The 25,155-nt window shown below is 50.6% G+C and overlaps 1 protein-coding gene across 3 annotated transcripts in view; it reads left to right on the top strand.

Moving 5' to 3' along the window:
* Positions 1-2,318: 2,318 nt before the first annotated feature.
* ITGAM (integrin subunit alpha M) overlaps positions 2,319-25,155 on the top strand; it is a 50,655-nt gene continuing 27,818 nt past the window's right edge. For 2 of the 3 annotated variants that reach the window (XM_008248697.4, XM_002721749.5), the window contains exons 1-12: positions 2,319-2,456; positions 3,563-3,668; positions 6,498-6,601; positions 6,841-6,911; positions 7,053-7,170; positions 18,809-18,939; positions 19,263-19,408; positions 19,879-20,032; positions 20,926-21,076; positions 21,586-21,659; positions 21,845-21,974; positions 22,271-22,413. In XM_008248697.4, coding sequence (XP_008246919.1) covers positions 2,429-2,456; positions 3,563-3,668; positions 6,498-6,601; positions 6,841-6,911; positions 7,053-7,170; positions 18,809-18,939; positions 19,263-19,408; positions 19,879-20,032; positions 20,926-21,076; positions 21,586-21,659; positions 21,845-21,974; positions 22,271-22,413 — 1,356 coding nt within the window. In that variant the 5' untranslated portion in view covers positions 2,319-2,428. Of the gene's footprint in view, positions 2,457-3,559; positions 3,669-6,497; positions 6,602-6,840; positions 6,912-7,052; positions 7,171-18,808; positions 18,940-19,262; positions 19,409-19,878; positions 20,033-20,925; positions 21,077-21,585; positions 21,660-21,844; positions 21,975-22,270; positions 22,414-25,155 lie in introns of those variants that run through there. The other variant, XM_070064840.1, reaches the window with a different exon arrangement.

Below are 25,155 nucleotides of genomic sequence, written 5' to 3'. Positions count from 1 at the left end.
TGGGAGAACTTTGACCAAAGCCAATGCAGCTTTCCTGCTAACTTACAGCCTCACAGCCTGGTTGGTCTCCTCCTCCTCCTCCTCTCCCTCTCTTCTTCATTCTTCTTCCTTCCTTGATTTATTTATTTATTTGAAAGTCAGAATTAAAGAGAGGGAGAGGGAAAGGGAGAGGTGGAGAGAGAGACAGAGACAGAGACAGAGACAGAGACACAGAGAGGTCTTCCATCCGCTGCTTCACTCCCCAAATGGCTACAACAACTGGGCTGGACCATGCTAAAACCAGGAGCCAGGAGCTTCTTCCAGATCTCCCATGCAGGTGCAAGGGCCCAAGCACTTGGGCCATTTTCCGCTGCTTTCCCAGGCCATAAGCAGGGAGCTGGATAGGAAGTGGAGCAGTTGGAACTAGAACCAGTGCCCATATGAGATGCTGGCACTGCAGGTGGTGGCTTTACCTGCTATGCCACAGCGCTGGGTCCCTGGTTTCTTCTTACCTTAGGCCTTATTTCCCTTCTCCTCTGACATTTACCTGCTAACGGGCAGGTGGACGTTGTCTGTTGGCATTTCTTCTCTCTGATGACAAAGTCACTTTTCGTATGGAGGTATTAGATGCAAAAAGAATCTGTAGAAGAACATTAAAAGCATCCTGTGGCAAATTAAAGAGAGACACAAGTTTTTTTGGACACAGTTCTCATTGAGAGATGAGATCTGCATGTCTCTCCTTGGTTGTGGATAACCTCTGGGACGGCTTGAGCAGTAGAATGTGGCAGAAGCGGTACTGTCCGTTTCCAGATTAAAATCCAAAGAGACTGGAAACTTTCCCATCCTGCCTTATGGAAGGAACGCTCGCTCTGAAAATGCAGCCAGCGTGCTGGGAGAAGCCAGAGCCATCGGAGAGGGCACAGGCAAGGGGCTCCAGGGGACAGCTCCTGCAGCAGGCAGCAAGGCACCAGCCGTGAGCGTGACTGGGAGATGGGAAGCCCGAGTGAGAAGAGTCTGGCCCTGGTTCCTGATCTGACTGCAGTCATGTGAAAGACTCCAGAGAGAACTTCTGAGGTCAGGCAGTTCACAGCACCGTGAGTGAGAAACTGCTGTTTTCAGCTGCTAAGTTTGGAATGGTTGCTGTGCAGCTATAGATAACTGGAACTTACTCACAGTCCTCCCAATTTGGAAATAGCTGATTTTGTTTTGCCTGCATACACACACACACATATATATGTATATGTACATATGGAGATTTATGTATTTGAAAGAGTGACACACACACACACACACACAGAGACAGAGAGACGGAGAGATTTTCTAGTTTACCCTCTAAATGCCTTCAACATCCAGGGTTGGACCAAGCTGAAGTCAGGAGCCTGGAACTCCATCTGGGTCTCCCATATGGGTGGCAGGAACCCAGCCACCTTCTGCTGCTTTCCCAGGTTCATCAGCAGGAAGCTGGATCAGAAGTGGGGTAGCTGGGACTCAAATAGGCACCATGATATGGGATGTGGGCTTAACACACTTAACATGCTGAGCCACGATACCTGTCTTCAACACACATATATCTTTTTTTAAAAGAATTATTTTATTTATTTGAAAGAGTTACAGAGAGAGGTAGAGTGAGAGCGAGAGTGAGAGAAAATCTTTCATTGCACTGGTTCACTCCCCAAATGACTGCAATGGCCAGACCTGGGCCATCCAGAGCCAGGAGCCAGAAGCTTCCTCTGGGTCTCCCACACGGGTGCAGGGGCCCAAGCACTTGGGCCATCTTCCACTGCTTTCCCAGGCCATAGCAGAGAGCTGGGTTGGAAGTGGAGCAACCGGGACTCAAACCGGCGCCCATATGGGATGCTGGTGCTGTAGGCTGCAGCTTTACCCACTACACCACACTGCCAGCCCCTGCAAAGCATCTTGTTGAGCGACATAGAGACTGGCCTTCCATACTGATTTGATCCACATGCATACTTCAGATACACACTCCAGGAGCCCCACCCCGATCCATTCAGCTTTGTTTTTTTTCTTTACTTTAAAAGCATTGAAACAATTTTGGGAGGGGGAGATTGACAGTCGCGGTGTGTATTCATAGGGTACAGTGTGCAATGTGAACTGATATCATCAGACGAATCAGCATCTCCCCCACTGCAATTGACCTACCCTAGAAGCAAACAGGTGACAGATGGCACCTTTTGGATAGTGATCTTGGTGGTTTGGGCCAGGAAGCGGGGTCAGGAGGGAGAGGGGGCTGTATGCAGTCCCAGGAGTGAGGTCAGGCATGGCCTGGTGCTCACAGGGCCTCCGCCCTCTTCCTTTGGGTCTTTGCAGACTTCTGCTTCCTACTTCTCTATTTTTGGTCTGCCTGGCTTTGGTGGCTTCCTTGAAGTGGCTCAGTGGAGCCTACGACCTCAAGACTCTCACTCCTTCCAGGCCCCTGGCTCTTCCAGCCATGACTTACAGGATCCTTCTGCTAACAGGTGCACCTGGGGCTTGGGGTGGGGGAGGGAGTGGGGTTGAGGGGCTCAGGGTGGAGGAGGGGAATTTTTTGTTTTTGTGGGTGCTGAGAGATGAGTATGTCGGGGTTGGATGTTGCAGGCAAAGGGGATTTGGGGGAGGGTGATGGATGGAGGACCATCAGAGCGTAGAGTGAGAGCAAGGTGGGATGGCCAGGAGGGGCAGAGACGGTGCAAGGCCATTTGGTTGGTCCCTTCACCTCTCATATCAGGAAACAGAGGCCCAGAGAGGTGAGGTGAGCTACCCATGGGTGCACAGCTGCTGGATTCTTCTGCTGTGGTGTTTCTTTTTGGATGCCACCAGACCCCGCCACCTCCCACTGGTCCCATTTCCCAAGGACCCGAGTATGGATGCTTGTTGAATGACAGATGATTCAAAATGATTCCTGTTTCTCTTTATGCCCATGTTTTGTTGGGGAGGGGCAGTGGGGAATGGGTCACAAAGGGAAGGAAATGATTGGAGCCACGTAGGAAGGAAATTGTCAAACAGAGTAAAGCTGTAGGAACTTGACCGTTGGGCAAGTCACTGGGGTGCTGGTACCAGTGGAAGAGCTCCTTGGTGTGCTCTCAGAGGCTGGCTGAGTCCACCCCACGCTGGTCTCCGGAGGCTATGAGCCAGGGTTGGAGATGGAACATGGGCAAATCCACTCCATGATGGAGGAACCCTCGTTCTGTGAAACGCTGTCTTCCACCACCCTCCGGAACCCCATTTATCTCACTAACAAACCTGTATTCAAAAAGAATTGTACTCAGCAATCCATTTCTGAATTCCCTTAACAAAGTTACAGGATACTTCACCAAGTCCTTGGAAAAGTGGAACTGAAAGAGAAGTTTTGGGGGTGCAAAAAATTTTGAAATCTGTGCATAGTTTTTTTTTTCTTTTTTCCATGAGCTTCCTGGAGCCTCTTGGCCTACAAAGGCTGAAACATTTGCTATCTGGGCTTCTATAGAGAGGAGGGCAGGAGGTGTAGACTTCCCAGGCCGGGGCTGGAGAAGCTGGACTGGAAGGTGCCCGGAGCAGGCAGGTGCACCCTTCCTGTACTGATCCTCGCCCCTTGTTCTCCCTCCAGCCGTGGCCTTGTGTCATGGGTTCAACCTGGAGACTGAGAACACCATGACCTTCAGCAGAAACGAGAAGGGCTTCGGGCAGAGCGTGGTCCAGTTTGAAGGCTCCCGGTAAGCATCTTGCACAGAGTCCCCTCCCTCACGCACTTAATCTCTGAGACTTAAATTCATGTGGAAAACAAATCAATTAAAAAAATTACTGGGGTTGGCACTGTGGCGTAGTAGGCTAAGCCTTCACTTGCAGTGCCGGCATCCCATATGGACACTGGTTTGAGACCTGGCTTCTCCTCTTCCAATCCAGCTCCTTGCTATGGCCTGGGAAAGCAGTAGAAGATGGCCCAGGTGTTCGGGCCCTTGCACTCACATGGGAGACCCAGAGGAAGCTTCTGGCTTCTGGCTTTGGATTGGCCCAGCTCTGGCTGTTGCAGCCATTTGGGGAATAAACCAGCAGAAGGAAGACCTTTCTCTCCATCTCTCCCTCTCTCCGTCTGTAACTCTGCCTCTCAAAAAAATAAGTAAAATCTTAGAAAAAAATTACTGATTTTGAAAGGCAGAGTGACAGAGAGTAGAGAAAAAATCTTCTATTCACTGGTTTCACAATCCCAAATGATCACAAAAGCCAGGGCTGGACCAGGCTGAAGCCAAGAGCCAGGAGCTCTGTCCAGGTCTCCCATGTAGGTGGTGAGAATTTGAGTACTTGGGCTCATCTTCTGCTTCCCAGGTGCAGTGGTAGGAAGCAGAGTAGCTGGGATTCGAACTGGTGCTCTGATGTGGGACACAGGCGTTCCAAGTGGCAGCCCTAGGCTGTCTTGTGTTGATTTTTTAGACTGGGTAATAGTCTATAAAAGGATGTTATGAGTCAAATCCTCTTTCTCACCCTCCTCCCACAGTTCCCTTCCCAGGAGGGAGGCTGGCTGATTGTTTCTGGTGTGTTCCCCTAGAGAGATTCCACACCTGCAGAGGTCACCTCCCTTACCCGACCCTGCACGCACTTGGTCGCTTATGTTCCCTGTGCGTGGCAGCCTGCCTGTTGCAGGCACCTCTGTTTGTACATGACTTTTCCTGGGCACGGCCCCGCCCACTTGTCACTTGCTTGTGCTGCTACCGTGGCCAAATCAAGTAGCTGTGACAGCGATTTCACAGCAGGCAAGGGCCTAAAATGCTGACCTTCATAGAAATAACATTTACGGCAGGGATAATTACCTTCATTTTTAAAAAAGATTTATTTTATTTATTTGAAAGACAGAATTACAGAGAGATGTAGAGCCAGAGAGAGAGAGAGAGAGAGAGGTCTCCCATCTGCAGGTTCACTCCCTAAATGGCCGCAACAGACAGAGCTGAGCTGATCCGAAGCCAAGAGCCAGGATCTTCTTCCAGGTTTCCCATGCAGGTGCAGGAGTCCAAGAACTTGGGCCATCTTCCACTGCTTTCCTAGGCTATAGCAGAGAGCTGGATCAGAAATGGAGCAGGGGCCGACGCTGTGGCGTAGTGGGTAAAGCTGCCACCTGCAGTGCTGGCATCGCATGTCCTTGCTGCCCCACTTCCAATCAAGCTCTGCTATGGCCTGGGAAAGCAGTGGAAAATGTCCTGGGTCCGTGAGCCCCTGCACCCACGTGGGAGACCCAGAAGCTCCTGGCTTCAGATTGGCACAGTACTGGCTGTTGCGGCTAATTGGGGATTGAACCAGTGGATGGAAGACCTTTCTCTCTCTGCCTTTTCTTCCCTCTCTGTGTAACTCTGCCTTTCAAATAAATAAATAAATAAATAAATCTTAAAAAAAAAATAAAGGAAGTGGAGCAGCCAGGACTCGAACTGGTAGTACCTCACAGCAAACTGGGGCAAGTCTCAGTTCCCATCCTGCACCCCTCCCCCCACCTTAATCTGACTCCATCAGATGTAGGTGTAAAGAGATAAAGATAAAGGCAGAAAGTGCTTGCACCCTAGTCTGTCAGGAGGCGGGACTGCGGTTCACTATTGCTTTGCAGTCAATCTCTCTGAGGATTCTTATTTTATTTATTTGAAAGACACACACACACCCACACACACACACACAGATATCTCCCATCTTCTGGTTCACTGCCCAAAAAACTCCAACAGCTAGGGCTGGGACAAGTTGAAGCCAAGAGCCAGGAGCTCAGGGCAGGCTTCACACAGAGTGGCAGGGACCTGAGTATTTGCCTCCCAGGGAGCGCATTAGCAGGATGTTGGAATGGGGAACAGAGCCAGAACTCAAAGCCAGGCCCTTGGATCTGGGATGTCAGCATCCCAAAAGGCATGTTAATCGCTCTGCTGAACACCTGCCCCTAGATCTCTTCTTAGTGGATGCAGGGATTATTTCCACACTTTAGTGGCATGGACAATGCTGTCATCTTGCACATGAACAAGCATGTTTGGAAGTCAGTCCCTGGAATTGGGATTGCTGGGTCGAAGGGCTATGCATGTCTATGCAATGTTCATAGATCCTTCACCCCCAAGATATCTGGTGTAGGAATTTAGGAGGGCGCCTGCTTCCCCAGCCCTTTGCCATGCATCCTGCGCTTTGCCATCGAGTAGAGGAGAGAGGTGGTATTGCAACGCACAGGTTTCCTCTGGCTGTGAGAGCGGTGTTTCCTTTCCCTTGAACACCTGTTTCTGATCCGTTGCTCGTTTTTTGACTGTTTTGCCCTTCCTGGTTTGTAGGAGCGCTGAGTACTCTATCGGGTCTGCACTGGATTTAACCAACAGCATGATAGGTTTTTGTCGCTTTTGAATGACCTCTGGGTTCTGTGTCATTCTTAGCAAGATCTTCTTCATTCTCAGACTTAACATTTTCCCATTTTCTTCCCCCTTCAAGGCTGGTTCTCCTTCCTGTTGTGGAAATTGAGGAATTGGTATGCAGGTCGGGGCAGAACTTCTCATGTTTTTTTCCTTCTCTCACGTCTGTTCCTGCCTCTTCCCCAGGGTGGTGGTTGGAGCTCCCCAGGAGATAACGGCTCCCAACCAAACAGGTGGCCTCTACCAGTGTGACTACAGCTCGAACTCGTGCGATCCCATCCAGCTGCAGGGTGAGCCCTGCACCTGTCCCAGCCCAGGGCTGGGACCCACCTGTGTGCACATACCTGGACTTACCTGGCATTCCTGAGTTCTGGGGGTGCAGGGGTCTGCTCCCCAGCCTCTGTTCTGTCTGCAGAGTCCCCCAGATACCCTCAGGAAGCCCCCCTTCCCATGACCCTGGGTGTCCCAGGGGACCCCTGCCCAGCCTTTCATCCCCCTGAGGGTGATTGTGCGCATATCTGTCCCCCAGTACCCCCCGAGGCTGTGAACATGTCCCTGGGCCTGTCCCTGGCGGCCTCCACCAGCCCCTTTCAGCTGCTGGTGAGTTGTCTTGGAGGGCACTCAGGGGGAGGTGTGGGGACCCGGGCTGTGGGCCTGGGGGCCTTGTGGAGGTGCCAGGGTGAAGGAAAGGACAGAAGCAGGGGCGGCTCCTTCCATGGGCACCCTTCCCCCTCCCCCCAGGCCTGCGGCCCTACTATGCACCAGTTTTGCAAAGAGAACACGTATGTGAATGGCCTCTGCTTCCTGTTTGGATCCAACCTGCTGCAGTCACCCCAGAGGGTCCCAGAGACCCTCAGAGGTAGGTCGCTGGAGTGCAGGGGCAGGGGTGGGGTGGGGTAGGAGCTAGCTGAGGCCTGGCTGAGGTCTGGAGGTGAAGGTGAGGGTGGGGGAGCCAAGTTCCATCAGACAGGGGTCCAGGGGAGGTGCTAGGGTCCTACACTTTCAGGAAAGTCCTCATGCAGCCACTCACCTCGGCGTGAGGAGCAGACAAGTTCTCACAGATGTCCTGATCATTGTCATCTGAGTAAGGCCTGAGCCTCCCAACCTTGGTCTTTGATGGTCTCCATGGTGCAGCCCCCACCTACCTCCAAGATCCCCCCAGCTCTTGCACTGCTCCAGCTGCTCCAAGAAACCACTCCAGCTGTGCCTGCCCCAGGGCCTTTGCACTGGCTCTTCCCTTCTCCCAGCATGCTCTCCCCCAGTTCTCAGTGGACAACCCGTCATTGCCATCTGAGCTCAGATGTCACCTTTCTGAGGAGGCCTTTCCTGTGTGGCTTTCTAATCGTTTCCACCATCACTTCCTGCCACACTGCTCTATTCTACCATCTTTCTAGCTATGTATTCGCGCATGTCCTTCCTTCTGTAACAGAGGGGATATTGTCTAAGCTTGTTCACTGCTATATGCCCTGTAGCAGAACCAATCACCCCTGACCTCAGTGGTGTAAAACCACCAATACTCATGATCTCAAGATTTCGCTAAGTCAGGAAGCTGGGGATGGCTTAGCCCCTGCCTCCGCCTCAGCTTCAAAGTCTCTTGTGAGCCTGAGGTCTGGTTGTCCAGACAAGGTTTTGGTCTCAGCTGAAGGCTTGACTTGGCGAAGATCTCCAGTCTACCCTGTGGTGTTGCATAGGGGGGTCCTGGTTCCTCCCTGGCCACGTGGACCTCTCCATAGCTCACAAAGTAGACCTGGGTCCCGACAGAGTGAACCAGAGAGAGTGAGAGCCGGAGAGAGTCGACCCCTGAGACAGGAGCCACAGTCTTTTCATAACCTAATAGCGGGAATGACGTCTTTTGGCTTCTGCCATGATCTGTCCTTTCAAAATCAGTCAACAAGTTGCAGCTCACACTTGTGCATGGAGGTGGGAATCTTGGGGGACCACCCTCGGGGGTGCCTACCACACCCCTGCTCCCCAAACATTTGTTGATTGAAAAAGCAGGTGAGTGAGTGCATCTCCCCAAGGGCCTTCTTCAAGTGGCTTTTGTTCAACTGTGAGGCCATCTTTATCCTTGTCTCCAACTTGACTCTGGAACCCAAGTAGATGTCCCAAAGTAGATGGGTCCCCTTTCCCAAGCTCTGCTCCTCCATCCACAGAGAATACAGGGTTCTGTGCTGGCACCGACTTTGGCAGCGTCTTGCTGGTTGTCTGTCGGCTTTGCGTGACCCATCCTCCCATCCGGGCTCCTGAGGATCTCTCTAGCCACCTACGGAGCCGCAGCTCCTGTCATTACATTTTCTCCAGGAGTTTGGGGTCTCCCCTTTTGCTAAATTGAACATGTGTGTGCTACCTGGACCCTAGTGTTGTGGGCTAGGCTGAGCCTAAATTAATTTTCCAGCCTCTTGTCTTTTACTTGGAGAAGAATTCTAAGTCCGGGCACAAACACGACCTGCAGTGTGACTGGCTTTATTTACGAAGTGAGAAAAATACACAGGCATTGGGAGCAGCAAGCCACAGAATCGGGTAGCAGTCACGAGGCCCCTCCCTCTCCCCTTCACCCCGGCCACCTTCTCTCCCTCTGCCCCCGACGCCTTGAGCGGCTCCTCCAGTCTTTTCTGCGTCTCCCCCCACCCCACCCTGTTCCACAATTCTTCATCCCTGGAGGTCTGGCTTCTGTCCACCTCGCACACACCTTGCTCTTAAACTGTGGCATCTCTGACCCTGTAAATGCCAAATGTTTTCCATCCCCATGTTCATTGACTTTTTCTTTCTTTTTTAAAAAATATTTCTTTTTTCATTTCAGATGAGTTACAGAATCATGGAGAGAGAAAGAGAGGGAGGAAGGGAAGGAGAGAGAGAAAGAGAGAGAGATCTCCCAATTGCTGGTTCATTCCCCAAATGACTGCAATGGCCAGGGCTGGGCCAGGTTGAAGCCAGGAGCCAGAAGCTTCATCTGGGTCTCCCATGTGAGTGGCAGGGGCCCAAGCACTTGGGCCATCTGCTTCTGCCTTCCCAGGTGCATTAGCAGGGAACTGGATTGGAAGTGGAGCAGCTGGGACTCCAACCAGTGTCCGATGTCACTGGCTGTGGCTCAATCCACTGTACCAGATTTGTGAATTTTTAAAACACATTTTCCATAACCACCATTGTAGTCAGGATACTCAAAAGTTCTGTTCTTCCACCCAAAGTCCTTCGTACTATCCCTAGATGGTCAGATTTCCTCTCCCTTCACTCCCAACCCCAGGCACCCGCTGATGGATTCTCTCTCACTGTGATTTTGTCTTTTCAAAAATGTTACACAAATAGAATCACAGCCTTTGAGATGAATCCGTCTTGCTACACGGGTATCAGCTGTATCCATGCAGTGTGTACAAGTCATCCATTCCTTTTTCCTTGCTGAGGAGTGTTCTACTGTATGGATTTGCCACAGTCCCAATCACCAGATGCTTACATTGTTTCTAATGTTTGACACTCAGACCTGTAGGGACTCACTGCCCTGGCAATCTTCCTAAATTGCAAGACAGCTCCTGTTGCCTTCTTTTCCTAAGAACCTTCCAGCTCCCCGTCACTTGAGGGAGCTCCTCTGTACGAGCCAGTGTCTTAGCTGGGACAGCTATCACCATCCAGTTAGGACAATGTGAAGAGGGTTGACTTAAAAAAGGTCTGATTGTAAAGGTGTCGTAGGCCTAAGGGAACCGCAGTGATAGTCCAAGAGCCCAGGGCAAGCACTGGCAGAGCTGTTACCTCCAGCTGATGCGACAGGCAGAGCGAGGAGTCACCTGAACCCGAAACGGGAGAGAGTGGGGAGCAGGGGTCTTTGGTTGAGGACAGAGATGGCCCAAGGCGGCCTCACAGGGAAGGGGCCAAGGGGAGAGTATTCTGACCTCACCCTCCTGTAAGCCTCCAATTGGCCAAATCCAGCCAGCAGCGGGGGAGAAGGGAACCCAGCTGATGTGGGCCTTGGGCCCCCCGCAGAGTGAAGGTAGGACGTAGCACTGGGGGTGGGAGAAGAGGGAGGAGCACACCCATCCCCCGGCACCTGTGCCATTTGTGTTCCCACAACCCCTTTCTCCCTCTGAACTCTTGACCAGCGATTTCATGTCCTTTATGGTTCAGCCCAATAGCACCACTTCCCTTGAGTGCGTTGGGAAGAATGAACCAACAATTTCTGTGCCAGTTGGTCTGGGTTTTAAATATATTTTATTTGTTATCAATGTCCAGTCCCAACACCTTTGCAAACAGGTTCTCTTTTTCTCCACATCCTCACCAACATTTGATAATTCTTGGTCTTGGTGGTAAATAGCGATTCTAATAGGTGTGAGGCTATGTCTCATTGTGGTTTTAACTTGGATTTCCTTGATGATTAAGTGACAGTGAACATTTTTCCATGTACCCATTGGCCATTTGTATGTCTTTTTTTTGTGAAATATCTCTTCAGTTCTTTGCCCATTTTAAAACCTTATTTGTTTTCAGTAATTTATTTTTCCAAAAAATTTTTAAAAATGTTTATTTAAGTTATACAAGTTTCATGTATTTCATGTATACAGATCTAGGAACATAGCGATACTTCCAACCTTACCCTCCCTCCTGCCCATGCTCCAACCCCTCCTCCTCCTCCCTCTTCCATTCCCACTCTTAATTTTTACAAAGATCTATTTTCAAATTCCTTTATATTCATAAGGTTAACCCCACACTAAGTAAAAGAGTTCAACAAATAGTAGGAAGAAAAAAACACTGCTCTCCAATGGGAGAGACAAGGGCTATAAACAATCATTGGATCTCAAAATGTCCATTTCACTCCAATACATTACATTTTAGTTACTCTATTAGTTAACTCAAATCAGGGAAAACATATGGTATCTGTCTTTTTGGGACTGGCTTATTTCAGTAATTATAATTTTTCCAGTTGCATCCATCTTGTTGCAAAACAGTATTTCATTTTTTTTTACAGCTGAGTAGTACTCCATACTGTATATAGACCATAATTTCATCATCCAGTCAACAGTTGCTGGCCATCTGGGTTGATTCCACATCTGAGCTGTTGTGAATTGTGCTGCAATGAATGTGGGGGTAGAGATAACTCTTTCATATGCTGATATCTGTTGGTTAAAATCTTATTTTTATTATTTATTTATGTTTTGCTATTGAGCTGTTTGAACTCTTGATATTCTGGATATTAGCTTCTTGCCAGATATATAGACTGAAAACATTTTTTCCCCATCCTGTAGATTGTCTCTTTACTTCGTTGGGCAGAAGCTTTTCAGTTCAACACAATCCTGTTTCTCTAGTGTTGACTTTGTTGCCTGTGCTTTTGGGATCTTATCCAAAAAAACTGCTTATCCAGACCCAGGCCAGGAGGAATTCCCCAATGTGTTCGTTTGGTGGCTTCCCAGTTTCTGGTCTCGTATTTAAGTCTTTAATCCACTTTGAGTTGGGTTTGTTATGGTGAGAGAGTGCTTTACTTTCATTCTTCTGCATGTGCATAGTCCATTTTTCAAAAACAATTTATTGAAGGTACTGTCCTTTCCCCCATGTGTCTTCTTGGCATGTTGGTTGAAACTCAGTTGTCTTTAGACCTGTGCATTTATTTCTGAGCTCTCTGTTCTGTTCTGTTCCATGTCTGTTTTTATGCGAGTAACAGTTTTTAAGCTTTATTTATTTATTTATTTATTTGAAAAGCAGAGTTGAAAGAGAGAGAGAGAGGGTGAAAGAGAGAGAGAGGACTTCCATCTGCTGGTTCACTCCCCAGCTGGCGGCAACAGCCAGAGATGCACTGATCTAAAGCCAGGAGCCAGGAGCTTCTTCCTGGTCCCCTGCGTAGGTGCAGGGACCCAAGGGCTTGGGCCATCTCTACTGCTTTCCCAGGCCACAGCAGAGAGCTGGATCTGAAGTGGAGCAGCCAGGACTTGAACTGGTGCCCATATGGGGTGCCGACGCTGCAGGCAGAGGCCTTACCTGCTACACCACAGCGAGGCCCGTAACATGGTGGTTTGGCTGCTATTGTTTTGTTGTGTATTTTGAAGACAGGTACTGTGATGTCTCCAGCTTTGTTCTTTTAGGGGTTGCTTTGGCCATTTGGGGTCTTTTGTGGTTTCATTTTAAGGTTGTTTTGATTTATATGAAGAATGTTATTGTTGTTTTTTTTTTTAAAAGATTTATTTATTTATTTAAAGTCAGAGTTACACAGAGAGAGAAGGAGAGGCAGAGAGAGAGAGAGAGAGAGAGAGAGAGAGAGAGGTCTTCCATCCGATGATTCACTCCCCAATTGGCTGCAACAGCTGGAACTGCTCTGATCTGAAGCCGGGAGCCAGGAGCTTCCTCTGGGTCTCCCATGTTGGTGCAGGGGCCCAAGGACTTGGGACATCCTCCACTGCTTTCTCAGGCAATAGCAGAGAGCTGGATCAGAAGTGGAGCAGACGGGTCTCGAACCGGTGCTTCAGGCCAGGGCTTTAACCCGCTGCGCCACAGCGCTGGCCCCTGTTATTGGTGTTTTGATAGGGATTGCATGAACTCTGTAGGGAGCTTTGGATATGATGGGCCTTTTGACGGTCTTTTTTTTTTTTTTTAAAGATGTATTTATTTTATTTGAAAATCAGAGTTATGAGAGAGAGAGAGAGAGAGAGAGAGAGAGGGAGAGAGAGGGAGGGAGAGAGAGATCTTCTATCTTCTGGTTTACTCCCCAAATGGCCACAATGATTGGGGCTGGGCCAAATCCAGGAACCAGGAACTGCATCTGGGTCTCCCTTGTGGTTGATAGGGGCCAAGCGCTAAGACCATCTTCTGCTGCTTTCCCAGGAGCATTAGCAGGGAGCTAGATTGGAAGTGGAGCAGCTGGGACTCGAACTGGCACCCATATGGACAATACTAATTAAATTTTTTTGTTTATTTGAAAAGCAGAGTAACAGAGAGAGAAGGAAAGAGAAAGAGGGGGGAGAGAGAGAAGAGAGAGAGATCGAGAGAGAGAGAGATCTTCCATCTATTCCCCAAATAGCCTCAATGGTCAGAAGCCAGGAGCCAGGAGCCTAGAACTCTGTCAGAGTCTCCCACATGGGTGACAGGGGCCCAAGCACTTGGGCCATCTTCTGCTGCTTTCCCAGGTCCATTAGCAGGGAGCTGGATCAGAAGTGGAGCAGCTCCAGTGCACAGATGAATTGCCAGCATCACAGGCAGTGGTTTTACCTGCTGTGCCACTGCACTGGGCCCAACAATATTGATTTTCCCAATCTACAAATACAGGATGACTTCATTTTTGTGTCCTTGGCAATTTCTTTGGTCCGTGTTTTATAATTTTCAGTGTAGAAATCTTTCAAAACTCCTTGGTTCAATTTATTCCTAGCTGCCCACCCCTGCCCCCTTTTTGGTAGCTATTGCAAATGGAATATGTTCTTTTTTTTTTTTGACAGGCAGAGTGGATAGTGAGAGAGACAGAGAGAAAGGTCTTCCTTTTGCCGTTGGTTCACCCTCCAATGGCTGCCACGGCCAGTGCACTGCAGCCGGCGCACCGTGCTGATCCAAAGGCAGGAGCCAGGTGCTTCTCCTGGTCTCCCATGGGGTGCAGGGCCCAAGCACCTGGGCCATCCTCCACTGCACTCCCTGGCCACAGCAGAGAGCTGGCCTGGAAGAGGGACAACCAGGACAGAATCCGGCACCCCGACTGGGACTAGAACCCGGTGTGCCGGCGCCGCTAGGTGGAGGATTAGCCTATTGAGCCGCGGCGCCGGCCTGGAATATGTTCTTGATTGTTTTTCAGAGAGCATATAAAAACTCTATGGAATTTTGCATACTGATTTTGCATCCTGCAACTTGAATGAAATCATTTTTGTGGTAGTTTTCTGGTGGAGTTTCTAGGGTTTTCTATATATAAGATCATGTTGTCTGCAAACCATGATGGTTTACTTCCTCTTTCCCAATTTGAATGCTTTGATTTTCTTCTGGCCACTTGCTCTGGCTTGGACTTCCAGTACTATGCTGAATAAAAGTGGTCCAAGTGGACATCCTTGTCTTGTTCCACATCATAGAGGAAAAGTTGAAAACTTTTTCTTATTTGGCATGATGTTAGCTGTGGGTTTGTTGGATATGACCATGTTGAGGTACGTACATTCTGTGCCAAAGTTTTTGAAAGTTTTTATCATGAGGGATGTTAAATTTTTTTTTTTTTGGCAGAGTTAGACACAGGGAAAGAGACAGAGAGAAAGGTCTTCCTTTTTCTGTTGGTTCACCTCCCAAATGGCCGCTACAATCCGAAGCCAGGAGCCAGGTGCTTCCTCCTGGTCTCCCACGCAGGTGCAGGGCCCAAGCACTTGGGCCATCCTCCATTGCCTTCCCAGGCCACAGCAGAGAGCTGGACTGGAAGAGGAGCAACCAGGATAGAACCGGTGTCCCAACCGGGACTAGAACCTTGGGTGCCAGTGCCACAGGCAGAGGATTAGCTTAGTGAGTCGTGGCGCAAGCTAAGGGATGTTAAATTTTGTCAAGTGCTTTTTAAACATTAATTCAAATGATCCCCTATGGGATACTGGCATCACAGGCAGCCCCTTAACCCACTGTGCCACACAGTACCAGCCCCAATAATGATCTTTGCCTCTTGTGACAATATTTATTTTTTTTTAAAGATTTATTTACTTATTTGAAGGTCAGAGTTACACAGAGAGAGAAGGAGAGGAAGAGAGAGAGAGAGGTCTTCCATCTACTGGTTCACTCCTCAATTGGCCACAACGGCTGGAGCTGTGCTGATCTGAATTCAGGAGCCAGGAGCTTCTTCTGGGTCTCCCATGTGAGTGCAGGGACCCAAGGATTTGGGCCATCTTCTACTGCTTTCCCAGGCCATAGCAGAGAGCTGGATCAGATGTGGAGCATCCGGGACTTGAACCGGCACCCATATGGGATTCTGGCACTGCAACAGTGGCTTTATGTACTATGCGATAGTGCCAGCCCCAACAATATTTATCTTGAAGTCAGGTTAATCTGATAAAGTCATAGCTGTTCTCTTTTGGTTACCATTTGCATGGACTATCTTCTTCCATTCCTTTACTTTCTTTTTTTTTTTTTTAAGATTTATTTATTTATTTGAAAGTCAGAGTTACACATGGAGAGAAGGTGAGGCAGAGAGAGAGAGAGAGAGAGAGAGAGAGAGAGAGAGGTCTTCCATCAGCTGGTTCACTCCCAATTAGCTGCAATGGCTGGAGCTGCACTGATCGGAAGCCAGGAGCCAGGTGCTTTTTCCAGGTCTCCCACCCGCAGGCAGGGGCCCAACAACTTGGACCAACTTCTACTGCTTTCCCAGGCCATGGCAGAGAGCTGGATCGAAAGTGGAGCAGCCGGGACTCCAACCGGTGCCCGTATGGGATGCTGGCACTGCAGGTGGCGGCTTTACCTGTTATGGCACAGTACCAGCTCCCCCATTCCTTTACTTTCAGTCTCTGTGTGTTTTTAGGCTAAAGCAGGTCACTTGTAGGCAATAGATGAATTTTCTTTTTTTTTAAATTATTTATTTATTGAGAGGTGCACACACACGCACTTCCCAAATGCCCACAACAGCCTTCTAGGGGCTGAAGCCTCGAGCCAGAAACTTAATCTGGGTGTCCCATGTAGGTGGCGGCAGGGACCTAACTATATGAGTCATCACCTGTAGCCTCTCAGGGTGCCCATTAGCAGGTTGTTGGATCAGAAGAGTAGCTAAAACTTGAAACTACACACTCCTCATTTTTGTGTATACACACACACACACATACTTTTTATTTATTTGAGGAGGGGAGAGAGAGAGGCCGGCGCCGCGGCTCACTAGGCTAATCCTCCGCCTAGCGGCGCTGGCACACCGGGTTCTAGTCCCGGTTGGGGCGCCGGATTCTGTCCCGGTTGCCCCTCTTCCAGGCCAGCTCTCTGCTGTGGCCAGGGAGTGCAGTGGAGGATGGCCCAAGTGCTTGGGCCCTGCACCCCATGGGAGACCAGGAAAAGCACCTGGCTCCTGGCTCCTGCCATTGGATCAGCGTGGTGCGCCAGCTGCAGCGCGCCGGCCATGGCAGCCATTGGAGGGTGAACCAACGGCAACGGAAGACCTTTCTCTCTGTCTCTCTCTCTCACTGTCCACTCTGCCTGTCAAAAAAAAAAAAAAAAAAAGGTGGGGGGGAGAGAAAGAAAGAAAAGAGAGAAGAAGAGGGAGGGAGAGAGAGAGAGGGAGAGGGAGAGAGGCAGAGAGGGAAACTGCTGGTTCACTCCCCAAATGCCAGCAACAGCCAGAGCCGGCTGGGCTGGAGCTGTGAACTGGCAACTCAGTCCAGAGCCGGCTGGGCTGGAGCTGTGAACTGGCAACTCAGTCCAGGTCTCCCTTGTGGGTGGCAGCAGACCGATTACTTGAGCCTCCGAGTCTGCATTAGCAGGTGCCAGGATCTGGAGGCAGGATTTGAGCCCAGGTACCCTGATGGGAGGTCTGGGTGTTCCATCAGCTTTGTAACTGTCAGACCAAATGCCTGCCCGATTTTAATTTTGATGTCGCAATTGATGTCTTTTTATAAGATGTAGCTCTCAAATGATCATAGCTGTCCTTATTTTGGACTATCTTGAGTTTTAACCTTTATATTTGCAGAAATCTTCCCCACAGGGAGAAGTCCCTTCTGTTTCCAAGCTGATGTTGGCTGTGGGATGGGCTACTGAGCCGGATGTTTGCTTCCATTCTCTGTGTGGTCATCTTGGTTTCTGTACTCCGTGGCATACTGCTACTCCTTTGATAGACACTGATGCTTTCCTGTAGTTAATTGTCTTTTAAAAGTTTTTCCTCTCCTCCCTCCCTCCTTCCCTCCCTCCCTCTCCTTTCCTCCCTCCCTCCCTTCCTTCCTTCCTTCCTTCCTTCCTTCCTTCCTTCCTTCCTTCCAGGGTGCATATTACCATTCAGAAGCTTGAACTGAGAGCAGAGCTAGGACTTGAACCCAGACACTCTGATATGGGGTATAGGCATCCCAAGTGGCGTATTAACTGCTGTGCCAAATGCCTACTCTAATCACTTCTTGGCCACTTGGCTAAGATCAAGTATAGTTATTCTTATCAAAATGTAGTAGTCTGGGGCCAGTGCTGTGTGGCCTAACAGGTTAAGCTGCTACCTGTAGTGCCAGCATCTCATAGGGATGCTGGTTTGATTCCCAGCTGCTGCACTTCTGATCCAGCTCTCTGCTAGAGCGCCTGGAAAAGCAGCAGAGGATGGCCCAAGTGCTTGGGCCCCTGCCACCCACTTGCAAGACCCAGATGAAGCTCCTGGCTTCAGCCTGGCTCAGTTCCGGGCATTCCAGCCCATTTGGGAAGTGAATCAGCAGGTGGAAGATCTCTCCCTCTCTCTCTTTCTGTGACTCCACCTTTCAAATAAAATAGATCTTTATAAAAATTAGCATTGTCTTTAAAAAAAGTAGCAGTTTGTGATTTTGTCTGTCTGTGGGATGGACAGGTGTTAAAAGTTTCCAAAGGGCACTGGCACTGTGGTGTATCAGGTAAAGCCGCCGCCTGCAGTGCCGGCATCCCATATGGACGCCGGTTCGAGTCCCGGCTGCTCCACTTCTGATCCAGCTCTCTGCTGTGGCCTGGGAAAGCAGTAGAAGATGGCCAAGACCTTGGGCGCCTGTACCCACATGGGAAGACTGGGAGGAAGCTTCTGGCTCTTGGCTTTGGATCGGCTCAGCTCTGGCCATTGCAGCCAATTAGGGAGTGAACCAGTGGATGGAAGATCTCTCTCTCTCTGCCTATCCTTCTCTCTCTGTGTAACTCTGACTTTCAAATAAATAAATAAATAAATAAATCTTTAAAGAAAAAAAAAGAGTTTCCAGCTGGGGCCAGTGCTGCGGTGCTGGCATCCCATATGGGCACCAGTTTGAGTCCCAGCTGCTCCACTTCTTCTTTTTTTTTAAAGGCAGAGTTAGACAGTGAGAGAGAGAGAGAGAGAGAGACAGAGAGAAAGGTCTTCTTTCCATTGGTTCACCCCACAAATGCCTGCCACAGCTGGTGCGCTGCACCGATCCGAAGCCAGGAGCTGGGTGCTTCCTGCTGGTCTCCCATGCGGGTGCAGAGCCCAAGCACTTGGGCCATCCTCCACTGCCTTCCCGGGCCACAGCAGAGCCAGCGGCTCCACTTCTGATCCAGCTGTCTGCTAGGGCCTGGGAAAGCAGTAGAAGATGGCCCAAGTCCTTGGGCCCCTGCACCCGTGTGGGAGATCCGGAAGAGGCACCTGCTCCTGGCTTCAGATCAGCGCAGCTCCAGCCGTTGCAGCCAATTGAGGAATGAACCAGTGGATGGAAGACTTCTCTCTGTCCTGCCCTCTCACTCTCAAATAAATAAAATCTTAAAAAAAAAAAAAAGAGTTTCCAGCTGGCCCTCCTGCTGAGGTCCAAGACGTCGTCTATATTTTTATTTAGCTGGGTTTCGTTCACCTCTTAGCCTCATTACCCAGCAGAGAGCTGCTGGGCAAACCCACGGGAGCCTCTAACTGCTCCATCAGCTTCCTCTCTTTCCCTGCCCCCCAGGATGTCCTCAGCAGGAGAGTGACATTGCCTTCCTGATTGATGGCTCCGGTAGCATTGACTCAACGGACTTCCAGAGGATGAAGGAGTTTGTCTCCACCGTGATGGAGCAATTCACGAAGTCCAATTCCCTGGTGAGGGCCGGTGGGGGGCGGGTCAGGGCAGGCAGGCGGGTCCGTGGCGACCTCCGCAGGGTGGTAACTGGCCTTCTCTGCCATGATTCTCGCTCGTGCTGTGTCTGCACGCAGCCTCAGCATTCTGTCTGCCCTGTGCCCGCGTGGGGGTTGGCATAGGAGAGGAACCCTGCGAGCCATCTCGGGCTGAGTTCTAGGTGGAGAAGTGGGAGCTGCGGAGCATGGATCTGGAAGGCAGGGCTTGTGGGCGGTGGGGGTCGAGGGCGCCTCCCCCGGGTGACGCCAGGGGTACCCGCTCCCGCTCTCCACTCCCCGTCTGCCAGTTCGCCTTGATGCAGTACTCCGAAGAGTTCCGGACTCACTTTACCTTCAGTGACTTCAAAAGAAACCCCAACCCTAGAGCGCTGGTGAAGCCGATCCGACAGCTGCTTGGGAGGACGCACACGGCCACGGGGATCCTCAAAGTCGTGTAAGCGCGGGTGGAGGCGGGGACATCGGGGTGGGGGACAGGTGTTTCCGTGGGGGGAGCAGCATGAGGAACACTGTGAAGCGGAGCTGTGCTCCGAGTGTGTGTGTGTGAGTGTAGGTGAAGGTGGGGTTGGGACAGACATCTGGAAGATGATCCAGTGTGCAGTGTTACAGAAGTCTGATGAAGGCCTGGTGAAGTTTATTTCTTTATTTTTTAACATTTGAAAGTACTGGTGTGCAGTTTAAATAGCAAACGATGCCAAGGTATGTGAAAGCAGCGGGGGGTCCTTTCTGCCCTCCCCTTGCTCCCCGCTGCTGCCTGTGCAGGTCTCAGGGCCCTCACATGCAGGGTGAGGTCTCAGGGGAGAGAGGACCCCTCCGGGCTCTGTGACGCTGCTGGCGTCTCTTCCCAAACCTTCACGGCATCTCTGCCTGCTCGGCTTGGCCATGTGTCTCCTCTTCCCCGCACAGGACAGAGCTGTTTCATAGCAGTAGCGGGGCCAGGGCGAACGCCCGGAAGGTCCTCGTGGTGATCACGGATGGAGAGAAGTTCGGCGACACCTTGGAGTATGAGGATGTCATCCCGAGGGCAGAAAGGGAGGGCGTCATTCGCTACGTCGTTGGGGTAGGAGATGTGGCCGCGTGCCTGGTGCTCTGTGTGGATCGGGACTTTGATAAGTCCTCCCTTCAGTTTGCAAACAGCAGTGGGATCAAGGTGCAGTTTGGGTAACTTGTAAGCCATGCGTGCTCACAGAAGTTACTTGTCGTCACCGTTTGCTAGGGAACACTCTATCCCAAAGAGCAGTGCCTTAAAACAGTGAGTAAGTCTGCAGTCAGCTGGGCATTCTTTCTGGCTGCAGCTGGGCTCTGAGCTCTGCGGATCTCTCTCCATTTCTGAGGGTCTCCAGCTGGATAGTGGCCCTTGGCTGGACCAGCTGTGCCAGCTGGCCCTTCTACTCCCGCGATTTCTCCTTTTCCGATGGGCTAGCCTGGGCTTAGGCAAGGCACAGGCAGAGGAACAAGAGAACAAGTGGAAATGGGCTGTCTGCATTGTGCTTGTTAACATCCCTGGGCTACAACAAGACCTGTGGCTGAGCTGAGTCGATGAAGGGCACGGCAAGGCTCTGGGGAAGGGTCTTGGATATAGGAAGAGGTAGAGTTAAGGTCATCAGTGTGATCAAACTACCAAAGCACTTTTGTGACATAAAACACTGTCATCATGGGTGCGTGGCTTGGCAAGGAGGAAATCTAGAATTTAAAGAAAAAGACTTCTCTTCTCTAGGATGGGTTGGTCCTACCCTAGGAGGCTTGGCACAGAGAATGGGTCGCAGGCTGGGTTTTAGCTCCCATGTGACCCTGTGCAGTAACCTGCCCAGCCACTCCTGACAGCTCTTTCCCCAGTGGTGCATCCCCTCCCTTGAGTAACATCCCAGAGTCTTTCCCCAGGAAGTTCTCTTTGCTAGGTGACACTGCTGCTCCCCATGCCGTGTCTGATGTGGCGTCTGTTCCTGAGCACAGGTGGGAGACGCCTTCAACAGTGAGCAAAGCCGCCAAGAGCTCAATACCATTGCGTCCAAGCCGTCTCGTGAGCACGTGTTCCGGGTGAACAACTTCGAAGCCCTGAACACCATTCGGAATCAGCTTCAGGAAAAGATCTTTGCAATCGAGGGTGAGCTGCCTCCCCCCCCCCCCCCTTCTAGAACCGTTCCAGAGATGGTACCCTCCCCTCCCCCAATCAGAGCATTTTTATTCCAGAAACAAGACCCTATTTATTCTTGTTACCCTGACTCTCGACATCAACTCTCCCAGGCGTCCTGGACTCAATGGATCAATTTCTTTGAAATTAAAAAATGTAGACTTTTTATCTGTGACTTTGCCAGTCTTGGCTTCAGGCTGATAAGTTGGAGTGCAGGGGAGTCAGGTGTCTCCCAACAGTTTGAGTATGTTGCCAGCATTTGTCTGTTTGGTTCACTGTGGTATCTCCCCTTTGCACTGAATTGTGTCCATACCCTTTAAGAGGGACAAGTGCCACCATCCCTTTAAGAGGGGCGTGCGTGCTTTCCTGTTCAACACAGAGCCTGCCTAAGCCCTCTTTTGCCTGGACGCCCCAGTCCTTGCGTCTCCAGCTCTTGTTCAGGGCCTCCCTGCTCGCTTTGATGTGTGTGTCCCACCCTCCAGGTACTCAGTCAGGAAGTACCAGCTCTTTTGAGCACGAGATGTCTCAGGAAGGGTTCAGCGCTGCCATCACTTCTGTAAGCTCCTGCCGTGAAATCCGGGCCAGGGGTGAGTGGGGTGTGGGGCAGGAAGAAGGCAGCGAAGAGGTGCAAGGGTTTGGGGCTCTTCTCTGTGATGGGCTGTTGTTGGCAAGTGCCTCTCCGATGGGCAGTCCTGGTCCCCTCTTCCTTTCTTCTCAGTCCTGTTGTACCCCTTTCCCTAGAGTGGCCCCCTACTGGGCTCTGTGGGGAGCTTTGATTGGGCTGGTGGAGCTTTTTTGCACACATCCAAGAGTGCCGTCACCTTCATCAACACCACGAGGGTGGATTCAGACATGAACGATGCTTACTTGGGTAAGTGGGGGTGGGGGCTGGGGGAGGGGAGGCATGGGTTACTTTTGGGGTCAGGATGTGGCCCAACTCAACTATTGCTGATGGTGTTGGATCTTTCATAGGCCTTTGGGATAGATTTCAAAGATTTCATTTTCATTATCTTCTCCAAGAGGAATATGGTGTAGGGCTCAGTTCCTGAGACCCACCAAACATGGGAATGTCTCATTGCTTCTGCTCAAAGGGTTGGGCCTGCATGGTGGAGAGGGGGCTGGGGTCTGCAGGGCAGAGCACTTTGCCTATGAGACCGCCATCTTCAGGTTACGCCTCTGCAGTCATCTTGCGGAACCGGGTGAAGAGCATAGTTCTCGGGGCTCCTCGCTATCAGCACATCGGCCTGGTGGTGATGTTCAGACAGAGCGCTCGCGTCTGGGAGGTCAACGGTGAAATCAAAGGCAGCCAGGTATGTGCAGAGGGTGTGGAGCAGGACTCCATGGACAGAGGCGCCCTGGAGGCTGAGAGATTCCAGGATGGGCATTGCCAGAGTTTTGGAGAGGAGCCTTCTGTGGGTTGAAGTTGAAAGATCATGGGATCAGCTTTGCATTCGAGATGGTTGTGTCCTTGGCTTGTCTAACAACAATAGACAGCAATGCTTGGCTGTCCAGAGCTCCCTGTGAGTCTGTGTACCCAGAGCTGGTAGTCAACCAGTACACAACCACTCAACCATGCTGATTGTGGACATATTGGAATAGTTCCCTATCTGTTGACCTGTGGCTGCTTCCCTGAGATGCCCATCTGCACTCATGCACTCTGACTGCTCCCCGTGGTGTTCTTTGGGCTTCCTCATGATCTAGAATCCCCAGGACCTGCCCCAGCCCCCCGTCTGCTCAGAACCTGTATAGCCCTGGTAGGTCAACATCTTGAACATCATTCCTGCAAAAGCATTGTGGTTGCACTTTAAGTGGGAGCTGGGAGGGAAGGCAAAAATACCTAGTGAAATCATTCTAGCAAATTCTCAAAATGGGCCTGCCTTTTTGGTGTTGTGCCTATAGTTCCGTGAGTATCCATTTAATTTTTATCCATGATTCTCTTTGACCTGCAATGAATGTGTTGTGTGTGGTTGAAGCCTCATACCCAAACAGCTTGTCTCCACTCCTTGCCAATAGTCAAATTCTTCATGTGGTCTTTCCTTGTGCTTCACTAACACCTGTGGGTCATTGATGGCATCTGTGCCTGGCACATATATAGGGCACGGGGCGAGAGGAATGTGTTGGGAATTCTGAAAGTCAAGTGCGGATACGATGCTACTTTTCTGCTTTGTGTGCATTGTTCAGGATTGCAGGAGCCAGGCTGGCTTATCACCCTCACTACACATGCATTCAGGTACATGCAAGTTACCATCAAGGGTGACAAATACTACAGCTGGGAGTTAGAACGAATGAGAGGGCACCCACACAGGGCCTTAGGGAAGCTTCCTGGAGGAAGTGACAGATAAGCCAAGGCCTGAAGTGCGAGGACCAGAGAAGTGAAGAGCAGATGTAGGAGGAGGAAAAGGGCCAGAGAGAAGGGAGATAATGGGACAGGGTTCAGAGTGTGGGTGCTTGGGGTGGGGGGACAGCAGTGGGAAGGAGAGCGCGTTGGCTTTGTCCAAGGTTCAGAGTGTGGGTGCTTGGGGTGAGGGGACAGCAGTGGGAAGGAGAGCGCATTGGCTTTGTCCAAGGTTCAGAGTGTGGGTGCTTGGGGTGGGGGGACAGCAGTGGGAAGGAGAGCGCGTTGGCTTTGTCCAAGGTTCAGAGTGTGGGTGCTTGGGGTGGGGGGACAGCAGTGGGAAGGAGAGTGCGTTGGCTTTGTCCAGGTATGCAGGGAAGCACATGCTGAGGTTCCTATGGAAATGCCGGGCGCAGGGTAGTCAGAATGACTGGAGAAAAGGAGAACAGAGGTGGAGGACTCGCCTTTTCCAGGGGCAACCTCCAGATCCACAGAGCAAGAAAACAGACTTGGGTGGCCCAGGGTGGGGTGGGGTGGGAGTTGCCAGCGACTGCTCACAGAGACTTTACTTTCTCTCTCTCTTTTTAATGAGGAACTCAACTGAACAGTGGACTTTTTTTAGTCTTATTTATTTATTTGAAAGTCAGAGTTACACAGAGAGAGGAGAGAGGAGAGAGGAGAGAGGAGAGAGGAAAGAGGAGAGAGAGAGAGGAGATAAAGAGAGAGAGAGAGAGAGAGAGAGAGGTTTTCCATCTGCTGGTTCACTCCCAAATTGGCTGCAGTGGCCACAGCTGCGCTGATCTGAAGCCAGGAGCCAGGAGCTTCCTTTGGGTCTTCCCACGCGGGTGCACGGGCCCAAGGACTTGGGCCATCTTCTACTGTTTTCCCAGGCCATTGCAGAGAGCTGGATCAGAAGTGGAGCAGCCAGGACTTGAACCGGCGCCCCTATGGGATGCCGGCATTGCAGGCAGCAGCTTTACCTGCTACACCACAGTGTGCACCCCTCACAGAGAGTTTCTAGGGGAGATGGTCGTGTTTCTGAGATTGGTGCTGATGATTGCACAATCTTGTGAATATAAAAACCAAATACCCACAACAGCCAGGGCTGGGCCAGGAGCCCAGAACTCCATCTGGGTCTCCCAAGTGGGTGACAGGGACTCCAGTCCTGCCTTCCAGGACTATCACAAATAGAAAAGTGATTTTGATATACAGCAATGGAACTAATCATAACAGCAGATTAGAGAAGCAAAACACATACTCATCTTAATTAATACAGAAAAAAAGTTGACAAAATATCACACCTTTTCATGATGAAAAGCTCTCTGTGAGCTGGAATCCATGGAGAACTTCCTCAACCTGAAGAAGACTCGTGGCATAAAATTTATGGCTGACATCATGTTGAAAAGGGAGACAATGCTTCCCTCCTGAAGTTAGAACCAGGCAGAATATCCATTCTTTTTTTTAAGGTTTATTTATTTGAAAGAGTTAGAGAGGTAGAGACAGAGAGAGAGGTCCTCTATCTGCTGGTTCACTCCCCAGATGGCCACAACGGCTGGAGCTGAGTCAGGAGCTTCTTCCAGGTCTCCCAGGCAGGAGCGGGGGCCCTGGTTCATCCTCCGCTGCTTTCCCAAGCACACTAGCAGGGAGATGGATCAGAATTGGAACGTCCAGGACTCGAACCGGTGCCCATATGGGATGCTGGTGCTGCTGGTCAGGG

This window comes from Oryctolagus cuniculus, chromosome 19 (genome assembly GCF_964237555.1).
Source record: "Oryctolagus cuniculus chromosome 19, mOryCun1.1, whole genome shotgun sequence".
Lineage (NCBI taxonomy): Eukaryota > Metazoa > Chordata > Mammalia > Lagomorpha > Leporidae > Oryctolagus > Oryctolagus cuniculus.
The sequence above is the reverse complement of the archived record's forward strand: the minus strand, read 5'-3'. Positions and strand labels throughout refer to the sequence as shown.